This window comes from Lycium barbarum, chromosome 3 (genome assembly GCF_019175385.1).
Source record: "Lycium barbarum isolate Lr01 chromosome 3, ASM1917538v2, whole genome shotgun sequence".
Taxonomy (NCBI): Eukaryota; Viridiplantae; Streptophyta; class Magnoliopsida; order Solanales; family Solanaceae; genus Lycium; species Lycium barbarum.
The window spans coordinates 27,801,970-27,822,866 of NC_083339.1; the positions used below are offsets into that span (position 1 = coordinate 27,801,970).

A 20,897-nucleotide genomic window follows, 5' to 3' on the forward strand; every position below is an offset into this window, starting at 1 on the left:
ACTTACCTGCATGCACTCCAAATACGCACTTTGCAGGGTTCAACTTCAGATTGAATTTGCGAAGTCTGTCAAAGAACTTGCGCAAGTGCGTGGTATGTTCTAAGCTTTTCCTTGATTTTATGATGACATCATCCACATACACTTCAATCTCTCGATGCATCATATCATAGAACAGGGCATTCATAGCTCTCATGTATGTAGCGCCGGCATTCTTGAGGCCGAACAACATTACCCTATAATGGTAGACTCCCCAAGAGGTGATGAAGGCTATTTTTTTTACATCTTCTTCGTTTATGAGTATCTGATGGTACCTGGCGAAATAATCCACGAATGACTGCAGCTCGTGCTTGGCGTAGTTATCTATTAGAATGTGGATATTTGGGAGAGAAAAGTTATCTTTGGGATTGACCTGGTTGAGATCTCGATAGTCCACACAGATTCAAATTTTTCTATTCTTTTTGGATACTGGTACTATGTTGGCCACCCAGGTGGGGTAGGATGTCACCCTATTATCCTGGACTTGATTTATTTCTCTACCTCGCCCTTTATCATGATGCTCATGTCTGGCTTGAATGTCTGGGTCTTTTGCTTGACCAGAGCAAAGCCATCCTTAATAGGCAATATATAGGCTACAATTTCAGTACTCAACCCTGGCATATCTACATATGACAAGGCGAAGACATCCATATATTCCTTCAACAGAGCTACGAGCTCTTCTTTCTGTGGTGCTCCCAAGTGAGAGCTGATTCGTGTCTTTTTGACATCCTCTTCATCACCGAGGTTGATCACCTCAGTTTCATCCATATTTGTCTTCTTCTTATCTTCTAATTTTTCCAACTCTTCTACCAATTCCCCTGGTATTATTGTCGCTTCATCGTACTCCTCGTACCCCTGTTTACTATTTCTCTCATTTGTTTCACGACATGTCATGAAATTTTCGATTGTTAAGTTATTGTTATTACTGAAAAAGCGAGGAAAAGTAGAGTTAGGTTTATTATTGTTCATTATGCGAGGTTTATTTGAGAAATTTTTTATTACTGCTTGTTATTTAATAAGAACAGTGATTTATACAGACCGAGGATTTTCATTAATATAAGAGTAATTAGTTACAAACTGTGGTCCTGGTTCGAAACAATGTCAGACCATTTCCATTTTTAAACGCTACGAAGTAAACTTAGAAAAGGCGATCACTCGGGCCTCGGCCGGTGTCGCCGCTTTTTAGCTAAAGATTTTAAGGAAAACCTACCTCTCTACCGAGGAGCCAAGAGGGGAGTAGATGTCCAATTGTTCAAGCGCTCTCCTGGCCTCAAACTGCGTATGGTGAGCGTCTCCTGGCTTTCCTCAAGTATCGCGTACCATCCCTCTCCTTGAAACAGTGACTCGAGACCCCTATTAACTTCTTCTCCATTCGGCATCGGCATCTTTCTGGGAAATGACTGGTACAAACCCGAAATTGGATGAGATAGATTCCTCGTTCTGGGTTCTCTCCTGATAGCCTTTGTGAGCTCATCCTCTCTAGGAGTATACCCGAGACTGAAGTGGTAATTTTCTTTTGCAGTTGGCACAGGCTCTGCTATGCCTTCAAGGTTTCTTCCCAGGCCTTTTCTTGTTTCTCAACCATTTCTCAACATAATGGAGGCGATAATTCTATAGATTGCTGGCATTGGCTTGTCCATCTCCACTTTTGAATGGGTGGGCCCAACGTCACCACATGGAAGTTTGATTGGCGGGGCTCCCCTCAATTACAAGTATGATGTTGTAAGGATATTTCTACGTATCCTTTCCGACTATGACCATAATTTCTTAGCCCTTCCATTAAAACTTTATGGCCTAGTGCAGGGTTGATCGTACGGCACCAGCAGAATGTATCAGGGTCTTCCCATGGTTGGGTAACGAGTTTGTGTTCACATTGGCAGCTGCGGTCTCCAAGATGATTTCTATTTTGTCGATCAGATCCTGGATTTTATGTTTGAGATTTATGCAGTTCTCTGTGTTGTGACCATTTCCTCCTGAAAGGTAGGCACAAGTCTAATCAACCCTGTAGAATCTGTTACCGGGCTGTGTTGGTTTTGGAGGAACATTCTGGATTAGGCCCGCAGCCAATATCCTTTCGAAGAGTCGAGCCTTAGGCTCGAGAAGTGTTGTGAATTCTCTCACTAGCTTTCTCTCGAAAGCAGGAAGTGGAGAATTATATGCTAGGGGCGATGGTTGATTTTGGTAGTTCAAAGGTGGATAAGCTTGTAGTGGGTTATTTTATGGCGGACGGTAGTTTTGCTGAGGTGGTGGTTGATATGTTTGTTGTGGTGGTGTTTGGTAAACAGGAGCGGACACGCGGACAGTAAACGGAGCCGTGTAAGCTGGTATAGTGGTGGTAAAGCTTGGTTGTGCGTAATATACAGGTGCTGGGTTGTAGGTTGGTGCGGAGTACTTTATGAGAGGCGGAGTTATGTGGGAGGATTGTGGTTATTCTGGGCTTAGGTTTGGAATATGGGATATGCTCGCCACGTCCTCTTTCTTTTTGTGGAAGATTCCCGCAGTAGCCTGTCCAAATGCTTTGTTGAAGATATTGACTATTTTCCCGGTTTTGAGACCATCTTCTATGGCCTCTCCCATTTTTACCAACTCGGCTTCCCAGAACTAAGACTTAAAATTTTGATGTGGTACAAACTATTTTTTCATATGCAAACACTTAATGCACAGAATTAACAGCTAAGATCTATGAGGCGATACACATACACAGTCGAATCTGACCTATTTAAGTCGATCCGAGTCATTTCCTTAATAAAATTAAAGATGTTGCTCATACAACAACAAAAAAAAAATAGAAAATTGCATGCTTGACTCAAAAATTAAAAGGAAAAATGAAAGTAACAAAGATTAGTACAGTGTTTGGGGCGAGATTGAACGAGAACACAATTGGAATTAATTGTTTCATGCTAAAAGACATACAACGACTGCAAAACGCCTACGAATACAGAAGATTTGCCATTCTTGGCATGGAGAGAGAAAGAAATCTTGAGGAGGCTATTAGGGTTTATTCAAAAGAGGAAAGAGTGGGGAGAGGGGAGAGCGTAAGGGTCGTTTGGTGTGAGGAAATGGAAATGACAGAGTATTTTGTTATTTGCCCCTCCCTTATGCTGATGGTGTTTTGGGCCAGGTCTGGTCCGTTTTGGAATGGACTCGGTCCAATTTTAAAAGGATGGACATGGCCCCCCTTTCCCTCATGTATATCATATACGTATAGTTATGTATATGTCACGACCCAAACTAGCTAAGTCGTGTGGGCACCTACCTTTCCCACATCGGTAGGCGAACCCTTATTCCAACAATCTCAAATACATGAATTAATAAATAAATAAGCGGAAGAGATAGAAATACGTAAGTCTGACATAACAACAAATAGAATATGCGGAATACATCAAACCTCCCCAGATATATGTCTAGTCATACAATAGCAACTAACTAGATACTATAAGTCTGAAAATAACAATATACATCAGATGTCTGAATATGTCTCGGAATATAGATAAGACATACAATAAGGAAGAATCTCCAGGGCAGAGGACGTCCCCGTGCTCACCCTGTAAGATTCTCAGCAACTCTGATCAAAGTTTTTGTTTTCAGGCAAAACTTATTTTTTGGTGAAGGCACCATGGCACTTCTATAAGCCTACATGAATGGATTCATCCTGACAGGGATTACAAAGATGATGAAGCCGACATGGGGCATTTAATAAAGCGATAATTCAGCAGGGTCCTCCTCCAGCCGTTGATGTTGAGGATTGGCTTGTCTTGGCTTTCTTGACCCTCCGAAGGGTGGTCTGAATACAAAGGCGTGTCTGATACAGCTCCATTCTGACATCACCAGGTCTGTTTCTTCCAAAATCTTGGCCAAGTGATCAAACATCTTTCCAAACATTCTTTCAAACGTTCCTCTTCTCGAGCATCTTGATGAAGTGTGGGCCTTGTGACAGATGCACGGGACAAGTGTCCCTGTAACCACTCATAATACCCTGGGTCACACCCTGCTTCGAACCTGTCTGGAGCTAAAGTATCTGGACCCCAACTCACACGATCATTCCACTCCCTGAGGATTGTACCAGCATTCTTAATTTCTGTTTGGTATGCTCGATAATAAATTATCTGGGGTTCCCTATTTGGTGTATCACTTGCCTTCTACCAAATTGCCTTAAAACCCGAGAAGGATAATAAGGACGGATTCCTCGAACCTTGACTAATGGCACAAATGGGCAATTTTAGCCCCAAACCACTATGCTCTCAGAAATGAAGTCAGGTAACATCCACTAGATCCTATCTTCAGTCAACTTTGCGAAGAAGCGTGCCCACACCCCTTTGGACATGTGACCAAGGTTCAGACAGTAATTTATGAGGCGGTCTATCCTGTTGTTGTTACTCAGATACTGGACTCCTTCAGCCATGCTGATGTGTTTGATAATCCACCAATGTAGCAACATGTTACACCCTTAGAAGTATCGAAAATGACTCTGGCTGTTATATCCCGCATTTCGTACATTCGGATAATTCAAGATGATTGCGAGAAATTAAAGTCAAGACTATTTTCCAAAATTATTTTAGTGAATGAGTTGTTTATGAAAATGTTTGATGTGGAAATATTAAGAAAGGCAAAGGGTAAAAAGGAAAAATTCGCAAGATGACTCGTGGAAATATGGAGGAAGGCGAAGGGCAAATTTGGAATTGAAAAAAATAAATTTTCATGAAGTGCAAAACAAAACAAAAAAAATGGGCTTGGAAATTAAAGGGGGCCATTTGGGCTGTCCATAATAGATGGGCCAAAGCCCATATGGGGACAAAATTTATAAGTCCAAAAGATGACTTATTAGTCATCTTATTCATTTCATTCCTAGAAAGTTCAAGAAGCTTAAAGAACAAAAGAGAAGGAGAAAAGAACCAAAGGTCATTTGGCCATGTCCAACTCCAACAAGAACTTTGGAAATTTTTTATCAAAAATTATTTTCTTCTAGCTAAACAATCCATTGAAGGGTCCTTAGCAAAGTGAAGTGGTTATTGGAGCAAGAAAAACATATATTCATACAAGTTATAAATTCTAGCCAAGTGAAAAATCAAGGGAAAAAGGTAAGGTTTAATCCTTTTCTTATATGTTGTGGAGTGTGGAAATGGATGAAATTCATGAAATTATGGGGGTTGGTGCTTGGCCGAATAGGTGTGTGGTGTAAGAATGGTAAACCAATTATTTTATTTAGTAATTTGATTGTTGTTGTGTTGAGGATTCTATGATGTAAAATGAGGATTTAATGGTTGAAAATGAAGTTGTAATCGTTTGTGAAAATATGGATGTGTAGTGTGTGTGGCCGTGTATATGTGTTGTAGTGTGTAGAGACGATGAGATGATTTTATCTAGTATTTTGATTGTTGTTGTAATGGAATCTATGATGAGAAATGGAAGTTTAATAATTCTAGTTCAAGTTGTAATTGTTGGAAAATTGTTTTAGGAGTTAATGTGAATTGAATATAGTGTTCTTGCACTTATGAAAAATAATGTTGTTAGTGTGTGAATTGTTGGTATAGTTCATGAATTTGGAAGAAGAGAATGTATTGTGGTTGTTGTGTCGAATTTGGAAAGTTTCAGGTAAAGTAAAAATGTTGATTGGGATGTTGGAATGTCATGTGAATTGTTAGAAGCATTCTTGAATCATGTTAGAAAGATTTCGGATTAATACTTGAATGTGGGATCATTGATGTTAGCTTGATTATAGGTGATTGAATTGAATACAAATGAAATGTCGTTGGATTGTGCGATGAAGGTTGTTAATGTTAGAATGTGCCTTGATTTGATTATTGATGTTGTTGGCACGATTATTAGAATTGTTGTGGTGGATATTGTCAGAATAATTGTTGGTATTGTTGTTGATATTTTGGCCAAGTTAAATTCTCGGATTGTTGTTGATAAAATTGGCCGAGTTGGAATCTCGGGGATGGCGTATTTACAGGGGAAATGCTGCCGAAATTTCGGTAGAATATAAGTGAATTCATTTGAAAGTCTAAGGCAAGTGAATGACAATGAATCTAATGATTATGTGAATTCTTTTGTATGTAGACTAGCAAGCTTGGATAAATAAGCGTAGCTAATAAGGCGTGGCACAGGTATGTAAGGCTTACCCCTTTCATTCTTTTGGCATGATCTTTGTGAAACAAATATATGACGTATATGTATGATTTCAGAAAATCCTTATTCTTAGAGCCACTAGGATGGCTAACGTCCTTGACTTCCATAAGCTGTTTCGTATGGTTTTAGTGCATGTCTATGATGTCTGAAGTTCGGCTAATATGCTTCTGTATGACATTCGAAAGAAAATTGACATGACTAAGTTTGGATTTCCCAGATATTAATACGTTCGATTATTCCATCGGGTCTTGGACATGTGGATACATACATATGATTGCAAAAGTTCTATTTGATTTGATTCATAACGATATCCAAAAGATTCTGACATGACTATGGTTTTGATTTTCCAAAAATGGCCTCTGAAACGCTTGTAGAACGTTCTGTACTTCAAAAGCTCGTAACTTTCGTATACTAATTCTGATTGACCCGAAACTTGTTTCTGGGCCTTCAGATGTCGGTAAATATATTTTTTCATCAAGTCTTGAAATTTATTTATTTATTTATGTGCATATAGTTCTCACTACTCTGCTCGTGCATGTGTCGTGATCTCTTTCGCCGAATCCCGGGCCGGTATATATCGGGCGCATGGTTCGCCGGGTCCCTTGCTTGAGGGCCGGGTGCCATATATGTATTCCGGAGTATGATGTGTTACGGTGTTATGATGTGTTTATGGTTCGCCGAACCATATATGTGTATGTGTATGTTCTGATCTTATGATGTGATATTATGATGTGTGACGGGGATTACGGAGCAAACCTTTTGGAGTATGATGTGTGTGGCACCAAAGGCAGGGTGGCGCCACGTTTCCCCGGGTCCCGTAAGGGGCCGGATACCGTTCTTGGCATGCATGATTTCGTGTCCCCAGTAAGTGTTTTATTATTCTGTATATCGTGCTTAACGTCTGTATTAACCTTCTGCACGTGCCACAGCAATATAATATGTGTATATGGATCGGGCTGCACGTTCCGTAGTAAATACATTTGTGGATCGGGCCGAACGTTCCTCGGCACTAATATGTTATATATGTGGATCGGGTCGTACGTCCCTCGGCACTATTATGTTACATATGAGTCAGTTTTGTGTAAACGTATATGATGACATACGCTGTTGGCACGCGCGGTCTGTGTTTGGAAAATACACATTTTGGTACTCTGGATGACCTACTTACTTTCTGTACTTCTTCTGACATATGGCATTGGTATATACGATTTGCATTATGAAAAATAAGTATTTTGGTATTCTGAAAGTGTACTTACTTCTGTACCGTTTCTTTCGATTATAATTCTGTTTGCTGTGTTCCATGCTTTACATACTCAGTACATATTCTGTACTGACGCCCTGTTCTTCGGGGGCTGCGTTTCATGCCACGCAGGTATACCCAGATGAGCACAGGACATTGCTAGAAGATGCTTCAGCTGGATTTGCAACTCCATTTGCTCCTGGAGTGTTGCTGAGTCAGAGTATATGTACTGTGATTGTTTGTTCGAAGTTAGAGACTTTGCAGACAGAGTCGTGGGTATAGTATGTCGGTTTTGTAGGCGGCTCCATTAGCCGATATGTCATTTTGTATTATGTGATAAACTCTATATGATTGCATAGTTTGTCTGATTCGAAAACATTGATGAAAGAAAGATTTGAAAGCTTACTATATATTTCACTACTATTTAATTTCAGAGTCCGAGGAGATCGGCATTTGTCTAAAGCCCCGAAAACGGCTACCAGAATGATGGGTTCCAGATTGAAATACTTGGTTTCCTGATCGCTAGCTATGCCATAGAAGATAGCATGGGCCAAGTGGATCACTCGAGTTTCTATGGCCAGTGACTCATCCTTCGAGAATACCATAGTGCCTAGTAGGGCTATGGCAAACGCCAAAGGTCTAACAGCTTCTGATTCTTCGCTACTCTTGAACTCTCTCTGATATAGAGTATACCCGATGATGTCCCCAAACCTCCGGTACAGATCTCTAAAGGCTACAGTAGGTCCTTGTGCCCAGGGTGCCTTAGTTAAGGCAAGAAACTTCATGATTTGGCCGATGGTAGGTCTTTGTGGGAATAACAGAGTGTGATCTGGCTTGTGTCAACTTCTTAGACAGGTTTCATTGCTGTCTATGGCATCCCTAATTTTCTCGAAGGTCGGAGTCATCTTGATATTACCAAAATGGAACAACATTTTCTTGTCGTCCCAATACCCAGTTAATAGCTCTATTAGCTCCGAGCGACCCTTCATTTTCATGATAGAGGGTAGATGACCTAGAGTGTAGCTAATTGTCCTTCGATGAGCATCACCTAACCATTCCCACCGAGCTCTCAATAATTCTGGAGCCTCAGAACTATGTCGAAGAGGATTTTGCACTCCATCTACAAAACAAAACACAGTTAAGATTTCCCCCATCCCCATAGGATCAATGGTTTATCACATAGGCACCAACATGCTTCCACATAGCACATAAATGAAATGCGGTGTTTTTCGGGTCATAGACCGTCCGAACATAAGGTAGTCTCTCTTAATGAGCCTTAGGTAGGTTTGAGATACCCAAGTCTCATCTAAGTATGAATGCTCTAGTTCAGTAGGGATTTGGCTTAGCTCTATGCTAGTTTCCACTAAAGTGGGCTTTTTATAAAAGACCAAGAACCCGAGCGGACAACTGGGGCTGAACCGTTAGGGCTGTTGGACGATCGCGAACCAACCCCGCCTCATAACTATTCTAAAAGAAATATTTTAGTCTTATACTGAAGGAACGACCGCGTGCTCCACGAAGTCGCCTTTGAAACAAAGTGTAAAATAAATGCCAGGAGTGACAGAGTTATGATATGCATGTAATGACAGTTAATAATTGCGGGAAAGTAAACACATAAACAGTTAAAGCAAATATACTCGTATTATATTATAATCCTTATAGTTAGAACCTTTAAGTCCCCAGCAGAGTCGTCATCTGTTACGGTTCACATTTCGCTGGCGGGGTTAGCGCTCGGAAAACTACTTCGAACTTATTGGTGCTCTTTCGGACTTTGTTATAAAAGAGTCGCCACCTAATTTTTAGGAAATTAGGAAAACCAGGGGTGCAGGGTTTATTCATATGCAATGAAAAAAACCTTCGTAATCCAAAGTTCTAGGTAAGGGTTCTGGTGATCTCCTAAAGAAGGTGTTAGGCACCTTAGTATTAAGGATTCGTACTATACGGTTGACCATCAAATTCCAATGTATGAGTATTTGCATGAACTGTTTATTTAGTGTTTATTCCCGCATTTATAAAATCTGTCATTTGCATATCATTTTGAAAAGAATTGAATATATCCCCTTTATATATATAGTATTTAGGTTCGGATTTATAATAGCGGGATACAAATAATTTCCTTTTATATATAAGGATAATGTATCAAAAATCGTTTTGATTTATAAGTTAAGTATAATTTTGTTCATGCTTAGTCTCATACTTGGTTCGGGTCAGTCCGTTTAACACATTTAGAACGCCTTACTCTAAACTCTTGTATTTATGAATTCTTATGAACTCAATTTTATGACACGATTTTTCTTTGTTATTTATGTGTATAAGACGAACATTAGCCTTAAAAATCCATAACCTCTTAAAAAGGTGTATTTTTTTGTTTTAGACTTGGCTCAAATTTCTTTTCATAGTTGTACTTTGTTTCTAAAACTTTTGATTAAAACTGGGCTCTCATAATATTCATTATTTTCAGGAAAATGTCAACCATACATCTCGATTTCTCGTTTGTTGGGCTCGGCCCAAAATATTTACTTATTTTGGTTTAAAACTTAATTTGTTTTCAAAAGGACATGCCTTTGGGTTTCAAAAATTTAATCTGATCTCGTTTGTCAAAATTCTTGAAATCTTGCTTTCCTATTTGTCCGTGTTAAACTTGTATTAAAAAAACAGTTATCTATTTTTAGACTTTGAGAATATATTCATATTAAGTGGGTTTTGAAAATTTGTTTTGGGGACCTAAAGTCGACTAAACGGCATAAGTTCCAATATATATCTGAGTTTTACAAGTTCTTACAAATACAAAATACAACAAGATTACACATAAAAAGAAAGCATAAATAAATAAGTAAGAATAAAGGGAAGGCTGGGGGTGTACCAAGCCCCTAGTTGGCCATTTTCACCCATGGCTGGGCCTTCTATGAATTTAATAGTGTTAGCTTCCATCTTCGTCTTGATTGGACTCGATAATGTTAGAAAAAATTTGCCTGTTGGGCCTTGGCCCAACAGGTTGGCTGGACTTGGCCCGCATGGCCATGCAATGGCGGAGGAAAAATAAGAGGGACCCAATTAGTTTTTAATTTACTATACTTATTGCGTGTTTAAATATATATAATGTATACATATACAATTTAAATAAAAAAAAGCACATGCACACGTATATATGCCATTGGGCTTTAATGGCCCAATATCAAACATAAAAGGAAAGCACCCGAACCCTTTTAATTCCTACTTATTAAATTGGGCTAATCCCATCTATTTTCTAACAAAGATTAAGTTGGAGAGTTAAAGGGCTTAATGAGATCCCCTCTTAACTTCACTAAGGTGTATACCCTATGTATATTTAGCATATTCTCACACAGTGTACTAAAGACATATACTTATGGTTTGTATATCAAATGTGTCATGTGTATATCAAGTGTATACCTTCCTCTTTTGAGGACCTAATGTATATTTTCTGTATATCCAACCTTAACACATGTTCTAGAGCTCACATTTTAACTAATTGACCAGGTTTTTACCCCTTTACTTGTGTCAAAATGATTCCTACCTTGTACAAAGACTACACTCAAATATAGACTAGCTAAACAAACAACTAAAACCAGATAAGTTATAAAGTCAGACATTCGCATCAATACTCAGATTCTAGCATGTTTACATAATAGGAAGGAAGGCAGATTCAATTTAGTCACAGGGACTATTTCATAGTTCTAAATTATGCAAGAATGGAAAGAATATGTATTTCACACAATATACCAAACACAAAATGGGGAAGCCATAGGAAACAGTTATCATGCTGATCTGAAGTGAAATACACACGACACAGGACTCATGGCATAAGCAAGCAAACACTACATAGGCAGAGCAGGACCTATCTAAGCATGTCTAACTGTTGAAGAAGGTACATTTTTAATTATTCCTTAAGGCAACCTATGCCAGATTCGGCATAACTTCAGTTATGCCTTAAGGCAACTTATGCCGGATCCGGCATAACTTCAGTTATACCTAAAGGCAACCTATGCCACAGAAGGCAGACTTTATGCTCCAAAAGTCTACGTAAAACTCAGTAGACTTTTCGTTATTCCTTAAGGCAACCTATGCTGGATCCGGCATAACTTTATTTATGCCTTAATTCAACCTATGCCGCATAAGGCAGACTTTTCCCAAAGCCTTGCCTTGTAAATTTTTTATTTTGTTTACTGAGCGAGGCTTCGAACCCAGTACCTCTGTAACACCCCGAAAATGTTTAAACTAATACTTGAATTTTTGATTGACTATATCTTGATAGTAAGGGTATATTTTACTTCGTACTTCCTAACCATGAATTTGACGATATTTGGAACTTGTTTGAAGTGTTATGGTGTAGTTATGTAAATTACTCCTACTATTATTATCTTAGTTAAATAAAGAAATGGAATAGAGATTTAGTAATTTGGGCAGCCACTTTTTCATATTTATCCAAAATATTATATAATACTTTTGTGACACACCTTTTCCCAAAGCACCTCTTATTTTCATTCCTTCATGCCAAAGAAAACCCCAATCCTCTCTCCTTCTTATCATCAAAAATATTACACCAAAACCTTCAGGTTCTTCAACTAAATCAACCATCAAGAATTGTTCTTGTTGAACCACAAGTTATACCTCTCTTTTGTGGTAAGTTGCTAAACCCGTTTTTACACTGGACAACTGTTATTAATTTTAGCATATCTCCTTGTATAAAATTTCATTTTAAGTAAGCCAAGATGATCTGGAAAGCTATTTCATAGGTATACAACTTTTGTTCATGCTCCAAAACCTATATTTTCTTGTATTTACTCGAAAAGGGGTGATGAAGTACAGGGAAGGTGTTGGCCAGATTTACGTTTTACAAACCCTCCATGTATTACTGTTAGTATTTTGAGCATATATTTTTGTACGAATTTGATATTGGGATGATTTAAATTTCTCTGGAATCCCAGTACATATATATACAGCTTTCAGCAAGGCCACAAAGTATATTTTTTCCGTTTACCCCTTTGAAACTGAGCCACAATACAAAACAGTAGTACTGTCAAGAATTTCTGTTTTGATAGTTTAGGGTGATTTTCACTAATATCATGTTTAATTTGGACGTGCTGAATCCATTGAATTTAAATAGATATTTGATTGTGCATTTAAGGTATAAATACTCTTGTACAAGCTAAGAGGAATTGTTTGACGAAGTGGACTTTGGTTGGTCTATGGCGTAGACGATTTAAACTCCTCAAGTTTGGTAGAACTTGTTGTGTGGTAAAACGCCAAGGTTTGTGTATAAACCTGAACTTGAAATATCTTTACCTGCTGGAATTTTTGAAGTGTCTTAATGTGTTGTTCCTTTCTCTTCACTTTATATTATTTTATGGTTATTATCTCAAGTATTGCAAGATATTCTTTAAATCACCCACTTGTACGAATTGCTTGATCATTTTGCATTCTTGTTGGGACTTTCTCCTTCTTGTGGGTGTGAGTTTGTCACTGATATTAGTATGCCTCTTCACTCAGATCTTTTGCCATCTTAACTTTGGATTTGTGGTTCGTCTTAGTTATGGAACTTCTCCATGTTCAGTGGGAACTAGAAAGCCATGCATCTTTAATGGTTCTTGTTTCTCTTGGTTATTGAGTTTCGACCCTACTTGATTTGGAGCTTCGGTCCATCTTGATATTGATTATGCTTGGTGTGATGGCATGACATACATATTGGGCAGAATTTTTATTTGGCAAACTCTCTTGAATTGAATTATAAGCTTTCTTGACACTTGAGCCTTTGAATATTGATATTGATATTTGGAAATTCTTCAAGGTTTGATATCTCATACTTTTGATATATTTGTCGATCTAATTAATTTTTATCTCATTTGAGCTACCTATGACTTCTAAGGGAGTTAGAGAATCTAATGGATCCAAGCCCAAAGTTTATACGCCACTAAGCTTTATGCTTAGCGATAGTTGTTTTCTATCGTAGGTAATGTACGAGAAGAGATTTGAAGATGGCCATTTGGAGTAAACTTTTTGAGAGCTTTAGTGAAGATTACATTTGCATATGCATCTAAGTCTTGTATAATTTTGGGACTTGTACTGATCCGTATGTCACACTTATGTATGTAATTTTGGAGGCTTATTAGACCACAAGGCCATAAGCTTGTAACTTGAACTTGATGACTTGTTTTGCTATTAGGGTGTGCTTTTAACCCAAGCCATGTCATGTACTAAATCTACATTTTGCCTTTGTAATTATGTACAAAGGAGGAGACCAGTTTTCTTTTGATATTCGCAAGTTTGGAATTCGTGTATAATATGAACCTCCAGTGGTGCTGAATGGATATAATTTCATTAGGAAGTCAACATTTTGATTATCCAAGAAGGGTGCTACCACATTAAATTGATATTCTGATATTGTATTTCTTTAAGGGATTTGATGAAGTATATTGTTAAAAAAAAAAAAATCCGCACTTTTAAACCTTTTTCGCATGGGCCTATTTCCGCTACTAAATTATTGTGAATATCTTTTTACATAAATTTCTTCTGAACGTTGTAAGTGTGAAATTAGCTTTTGTTTCGTAAGTGGCATCCTCCTAAAGGGGATGCTACAACCTCGGGGTGTTTTCGACTACTTTTTTAAGCGAAGGACAAAAATTAAAGACCAGCAATTTGAGGGGCAAATTAAAGACCACGTACCCAAAAGAAGGGCAGTCTACACAAAAAAATGTTATTGTTTCTTTAAGAAAAAAAAAATTAGCTCCTCCTTTTTTATTAGGTAAAGAGATTTTAAAGGAAAAGGTTTCTTTAAAAATAATATTTTTATAAAAATAATGTGTATAAAAAGAAAAGAAACAATATGTTTATTAGGAAAAGAGCATTTTTTACCCAATTAAGTAACAATAGGGGCATTTTTGTTCAATTTCATATAGTTTAATGGCATTCGTGGACTAAACTATAAACGGAGGGCATTTTTATTCATTTCGCATAGTTTAAAGACATTTTTTACCCTTTTCCATTAAAAGAAGAAAACCTACATTAAGAGAAATTAAATTAAAATTGCAAATTGGCATTGCCAACCAATGTGTACTGTCACAATGCACGGTCAGAGAATGACTGCAAACTTAGGGACCTACTACAATGCTTAGAAATGGTGCATGACTTGTGACAGAAATGATTTAAAGGAGAACATTGACTAAACGTAGTCCACGGATTGGTTTGAAAATTAATACGGACCAGATAAATAATTCCAAAATTAATCTTAAAGATTTTTTTAATAAGGTGATGCCTAAATCCAACTTATTCATTTCTCGACTACTTCACCAATACATACAACCTTACAAACAAAGATATCGAGTAATTCTTCCCATCCGTCATTGTTAAATTTCAACCTGACATTTAAGATTTATATCCACTTCCATTAATCAGTAACAATGCATTCATATTAACAGGGGTGACGGAGCTAGAGTGCCTAAAAGTTTGACAAAATGTAGTACCTTTAGCTCAAATTTTGTATTTGAGTTAAAAAATTCACTTAATATATAAAAAAATAAAAAAAATTATCAAGAGCACAATAGCTAAATTTTTTAGAATCGAGAACCTATAAATTCAAAATTTTACATTAGCCTCAATATATAAATGAATCCTCGTCGACTTTGATTTTGTCAAAGTCTTTGCTGTTTAGTGGGCATATTGTTTAAAAAAAAAAAAAACTACGATTGTCAACGTCGTAGACATGCTTCATTGTCATTCACTCATTTGCAATGTATCAGAAAAGAAAACAATAATTCCAAGAAATTATACTGAATATGATTCGTCGATTAATACCCACTAGATATCTTTCATGTCATTTTCTTCTTGTAGTCCTACATATAGAACCCTTTACTCAATACGTTCTTTTAATTTCCATAATATTTCAAAGCCATGCAGCATAACCAAGTTGCTATATTTTCTTTCCAACTCCCCTATTTTATTTCATTTATGCTAATCTTAACATTAGCCAATGCCCAATTTATTAACACTAACACCACTTCTCCTCCCCCCACCACCACTCCCACAGCATCTCCACCCACGAACGCCACTTCTCCGGCGACAAACACAACCAACACCGCCACCACAATTACCAAAGCTACTAATATTACAAAACCAGGATGTCCGAGAAAGTGTGGGAACCTTACAGTACCATACCCTTTTGGGATTGGCTTAAGATCTGGTTGTGCATTAAACCCGAACTTCGAAATCAACTGTGACTCTAACACAACCGGTTCTGAAACACCCTTAATCTATAACATTCAAGTCTATGACATCTCCGACTCGGAAATGCGCATATCAAATACCATAAATAGGAAGTGTTACTCACAAACAGGAGTTTTGGTTCAAGATGATCCTGGTTGGATGGCTTTAGGAAGGTCAAGTCCTTATAGTTTTTCTTCTCTCAACAGGTACGAGTTAATCAAATTCAAACTATAGTTTTCTAGGGTTGATTTCTCATATGGTAACTCAACTAATAGTTATTATATCTCTAAAAGTCACTTTCTTAGGACCCATTTGGCCATGAGAATAATTCGCCTTTTTTTTAGAATATTTTTTCACTTTTTTCACTTTATGGTATTTGGTCATCTAAATTCCAAATGAAGTTGTATTTGGAATTTGGAAAACAACCAAAACCTTGTTTTCACTTTTAAACTGTTTGTTTTGGGCCTTTACTTTTGTTTTTTTTCAGTTTTTACGCCAAAAGTTTTTATGTTTCTCAATTTTTACCCTAAAAGTTCTTACAACTTTTTTCACTGGTCAGAGGCAACTTATGTTGCTCAGTTGCTCTCCACTCCAACAACATTGAACATCATGTGCTAAAAACCTCTAAAATAAAAAGAAGCAGGTGAGAATTTTGCAACAAAACCATATTTAGAGATACTATATTTTTTGTGTACACCAGTAAGCCTCCTAGTTACAAACTTTTGATGGAAAGAAACCATCAGTTTTGAGCACTCCATAAGCTGATCTCAAGTATATTTGCTATATTTCTCGCACTGGTTGCGTTTATTAATTGTTTTGGGTGGTTTTGCTAGTTTTTAGAAATTGGGGGTATAAATCATATTTCATGTTTTTTAGGAAAAGTACATTTCAACAATCAAATATTATTTGCAAAAATTATGATCAAACACAACTCCACTCCAACTCCAACTTCAAAAATTCCAGAAAAAGTGAAATTATTTTTTATTTCTATATGGCCAAACGCCTACTTAATTTGTTGAAGAAAATTGAAATCAAGGAAAAAGGTGACTTTCTGAGATAATAACTATCTCTTGAGTGACGATATGATAAATCAACTCTAGTTTTCTGCTCCAATGACATATTATATGCAAAATGATTTTTCGAAATGCTCATGTGGCAAATGGACAGTTTTAAACTTGGACGGATAAAAACAGGTCAAACTAATACATATGCCATGCCCAATCAAACAAAACCAATGTATTTTTCTTAAATGATGTAGTAGTTTATATTCTTCTAAGTTTAAATAATTCTCAATCCAAGTTCTATTTTGTATGTTTGAATTTGGGTTGTAGTTTGTTATGGGTTACACTAATTTAATTCGTTCCAGGGTCTCTACTTTACGGAAACAATATTATTTCCGGTGCCATTATTCCTACTTCTGCAACTATAGATTTACATTTTTACCCAATCTAGGAAGCGACATCCGTAATAGTTTGATGGGTCTTTTCAGATTCGTTGGGTCAAGCCAACAAATTAAATGTGTCATAACTCAACTCGTTTAAACTTTGATTGATTGGCAGGAATACTAAGAATGAATTTATTTGACTATCTTCTTATGTCTAAACTTACTGATTCTAAATCGTAAATTCACCTGTGCAGATACACCGTGGTTGGTTGTGATGATGGTGCTATAATGAACGGACTAAACTTCGCTAATGGTTGCCCCGCTCTCTGCAGTAGCTCCAGTGATGTAGTTGAAGGAAAATGTATGGGTTTTGGTTGCTGCCAAATAACAATACCAAAAGGATTGAAATCTTTCAATACATCTATGATAACCTCAAAAAATCACACCGCAGTTTGGTCGTTTAATCCATGTGGCTACGCGTTTCTTGGTGAGGCGAGTAGATTCGAGTTCGGGGGTGTGGAGGATCTCACTGATGTTAATTTTGCAAAGAAGATTATGGATAATGTCCCTATTGTGCTAGATTGGGCCATTGGTAGTCTTAGTTGTGTTGAAGCACGAAAACGTAACGATTATGCTTGCCTGGATAATAGCCAGTGTGTTGATTCCGACACCGGAAATGGTGGCTATCGGTGCAATTGTAACCGGGGATATGAAGGCAATCCGTACATCGGCACTGGCTGCCAAGGTAATTCAGTTTCTCTACTTTCTCACATGTTTGAACTTTCTTTGTCTTCTGAGAAGTTTGTCTTCTTCTTCTTCTCTCTCTCTTTTTTTTTTTTTTTTAATTTATGTTTTATGCATGTGTACACAATAATTATGCAATCATATCATCTTTTAGATAATTATGGGTAAATCTCTCAATAAATATAAATTTATAATATGTAAAATGGTAATTAGTTCAGTATAATGTAATAAAAAATTTATCCTATCAGAGTATACATTTAATTTTTTTTATTTTTTTTTGGGCCACTTCCCCTAGAAAATCAATAATAGTTCAATTTGCTCTTTGGATTCAAACCTGGACGACGAGACATTGGCGGTGAAGTTGACTTATCACTAACCCATCCCTCTCAATAAAGTTTGACTTAATAGAAAGGAAAAAAAAAAAAAACAATCCGGTGTACTAAATTCCCGCTATGCGTAGGGTCAGGGGAAGGGCTGGACAACAAGGGTTTATTGTATACAGCCTTATCCTGCATTTCTACAAGTTGTTTCCACATCTTGAACCCGTGACCTCCCTCTATTTTAGTTTATATGATATAGTTTGACAAAAAATATATTTTAAGAAAAAAATGAAGATATTTTTAAACTTGTAAGCTTAAGTATGCCATAACATTTGTGTGGTTATAAAACTTTTGGAACTTGTGATTTTCAAAATGATGAATAATGTAGCTGTAGTTTTGACTAAATAAGCAATTTATAGTCAGCAATGAGATTGTTAGTAACTTATTTCATGGAGTTTAAGGATCAAGAGCTATATAAATATTTAGTATATTTTAAAGCATTCAAGCTATAAGATAAAGAATGTGGTTTACATCAACTTGTTTCATTATCTTAAGTGGAGAAGGTCAAGATACATTGGAAAGGAGCAAGGCCAAGCAATAGGAATTTAGCAAGATCTAAGAGCTGTTTAATTATTCCTAGTTGCAATAAGTGCACAAAATAATGCTGGAAGTTTCTTTAAACAATTTCACATCTTACTGCGGTATAATTACAGCTTTTGGTAGAAGATATGTAAAATTGAAAAATAAAAAATAGATAAAATAGACCAAGCATCAGGATTAATACCTTTCTTTTTTCTATTTTGCATGCCAGATATTGATGAATGTGCAGATCCAAATGCCAATTCATGTGAACAAATTTGCGTAAACACGCCGGGTAGTTACAATTGTTCTTGTCCAGAAGGATACAGTGGTGACGGCAAAAAGAACGGTCGTGGCTGTATTGCACCGAGCTCGAACTCTGAGTTCCCATGGATCAAGTTTTCTGTAGGTAAGTTTCTCAGAAAATTAAACTTACATGTACTCGCATATAGATAGACCACTGCTTACTTTTTATTGAAAAAGTCATGGCTTATACACAGTAGTGAAAAATGAATGCTTTTTCTTGATGTGAAAAATAAAATTGCATGCATGTCCCTTCTCTTAGATTTCTAATTCCAATAAAACTTTTGTATAAACACAGGTATGGGAGTTGGTTTTATGTCCCTAATAGTTGGGACAACTTGGCTATATTTCAGCATCAAGAAAAGAAAACTAATTAAACTTCGGGAGAAATTCTTTCAACAAAATGGTGGTTTGCTCTTGAAACAAAGAATCTCTTCTAATGAGGGTGGTGTGGAAGCAACCAAAATTTTTACAGCGGAGGAGTTGAAGAAGGCTACGAACAACTATGCCAGTGATAGAATTCTTGGTCGTGGTGGAAATGGAATTGTCTATAAAGGTATTCTACCTGATAACCGCATAGTTGCAATTAAGAAATCTAAGTTTGTGGACGAGGATCAGACTGAACAGTTCATCAATGAGGTACTTATTCTTACTCAAGTCAACCACAGAAATGTGGTGAGACTCTTTGGGTGTTGTTTGGAAGCTGAAGTGCCATTACTGGTCTATGAATACATTTCTCATGGAACTCTTTACGAGCATATCCACAGTCGAAATGGAGCGCCTTGGTTATCTTGGCAAAATCGACTACGAGTTGCAAGTGAGACAGCAAGTGCACTTGCTTACCTTCATTCATCAGCGCAAATGCCTATAATACACAGGGATGTCAAGTCTGCCAATTTATTATTGGATGATGTTTACACTGCGAAAGTGGCTGATTTTGGAGCTTCAAGGTTAATCCCGATTGATCAAACGCATCTTGCCACATTGGTTCAAGGTACATTAGGGTACCTGGATCCTGAATATTTTCGCACAAGTCAATTGACTGAGAAAAGTGATGTTTATAGTTTTGGAGTAGTTCTTGCAGAACTTTTGACCGGGATGAAACCTATTTCAAGGGACAGAAACGACGAGGACAAAAATTTAGCAGAGTATTTCGTTTTGTCCATGAGAAAGAATCAATTGTTTCAAACTCTTGACCGCAGAGTGGTAAGAGAAGGAAGCCTTGAACAACTCCAAAAAGTGGCTGAGCTAGTGAAAAGTTGTCTTAGTTTGCACGGAGATGACAGACCTAGGATGAAAGAAGTAGCATCGGAACTTGAAAGTTTAAGAAAGTTCATGAAAAATAACCCTTGGGCTAATGGACATGTAAATGAAGACAATGACGATGAATCGTCTGATCTTTATACAATTCCAATCGACTCTAATACAGGTTTTAATAATTTCTCCGGGCAATACAGTTCCAACTCCAACACAAATAGGAGCAACTTTTCTGGACAATATAGTTCGGATAGTTCTTCATTGATATATAGATCTCCTAATACTAATAGCCCATTGATCCAAAACAGAAGGGCAGCATGATGAGTGATGAAGATTATGCATTTTTAATTCCTTTGCTCTTTCCCCTTCTTTAATGTTGAATTTTCTGTAATTTTCTTGCTTGTCATTTGTACTTTCCTCTTTGAATTTTTGTTTACATAGGGAACTATTCCTTCTAGGTTCTATTTCCTTGTGAGTCAAACTCCTACTTAAGCTAGCTTTTAAATATGTTGTTTCTCGTTTTAATATGAGAAATTTTGTTGTTTATTTCTATTGTTGTACATTATATATTGAGTTTAAGAAAATCAAATCGGTCTATATTCAATTTAGTTCAGAATGTTGGTAAAACAAATTTTGATAAACAAGAAGAGAGCCAATTTACACAGGTAATCTTTCAGTGTTTTCTTGG

General features: G+C 37.0%; 1 protein-coding gene across 1 annotated transcript; it reads left to right on the forward strand.

Moving 5' to 3' along the window:
* The first annotated feature begins 14,880 nt into the window (after positions 1-14,880).
* Positions 14,881-20,673, forward strand: LOC132630867 (wall-associated receptor kinase 2-like). Its single transcript, XM_060346462.1, has 4 exons — positions 14,881-15,828; positions 17,261-17,751; positions 18,882-19,058; positions 19,251-20,673. Exons 1-4 carry the CDS (start codon positions 15,311-15,313, stop codon positions 20,528-20,530), a joined length of 2,466 nt encoding a protein of 821 aa, XP_060202445.1. The 5' UTR covers positions 14,881-15,310; the 3' UTR covers positions 20,531-20,673.
* Positions 20,674-20,897: the final 224 nt, after the last annotated feature.

Excerpts from the sequence above, each read along its gene's own strand:
- LOC132630867 (XM_060346462.1), top strand. The coding sequence starts at position 15,311 with ATGCAGCATAACCAAGTTGCTATATTTTCTTTCCAACTCCCCTATTTT. Across the intron at positions 15,829-17,260 it reads AGTTTTTCTTCTCTCAACAG|ATACACCGTGGTTGGTTGTG; the intron begins GTACGAGTTAAT and ends TCACCTGTGCAG. Across the intron at positions 19,059-19,250 it reads ATGGATCAAGTTTTCTGTAG|GTATGGGAGTTGGTTTTATG; the intron begins GTAAGTTTCTCA and ends GTATAAACACAG.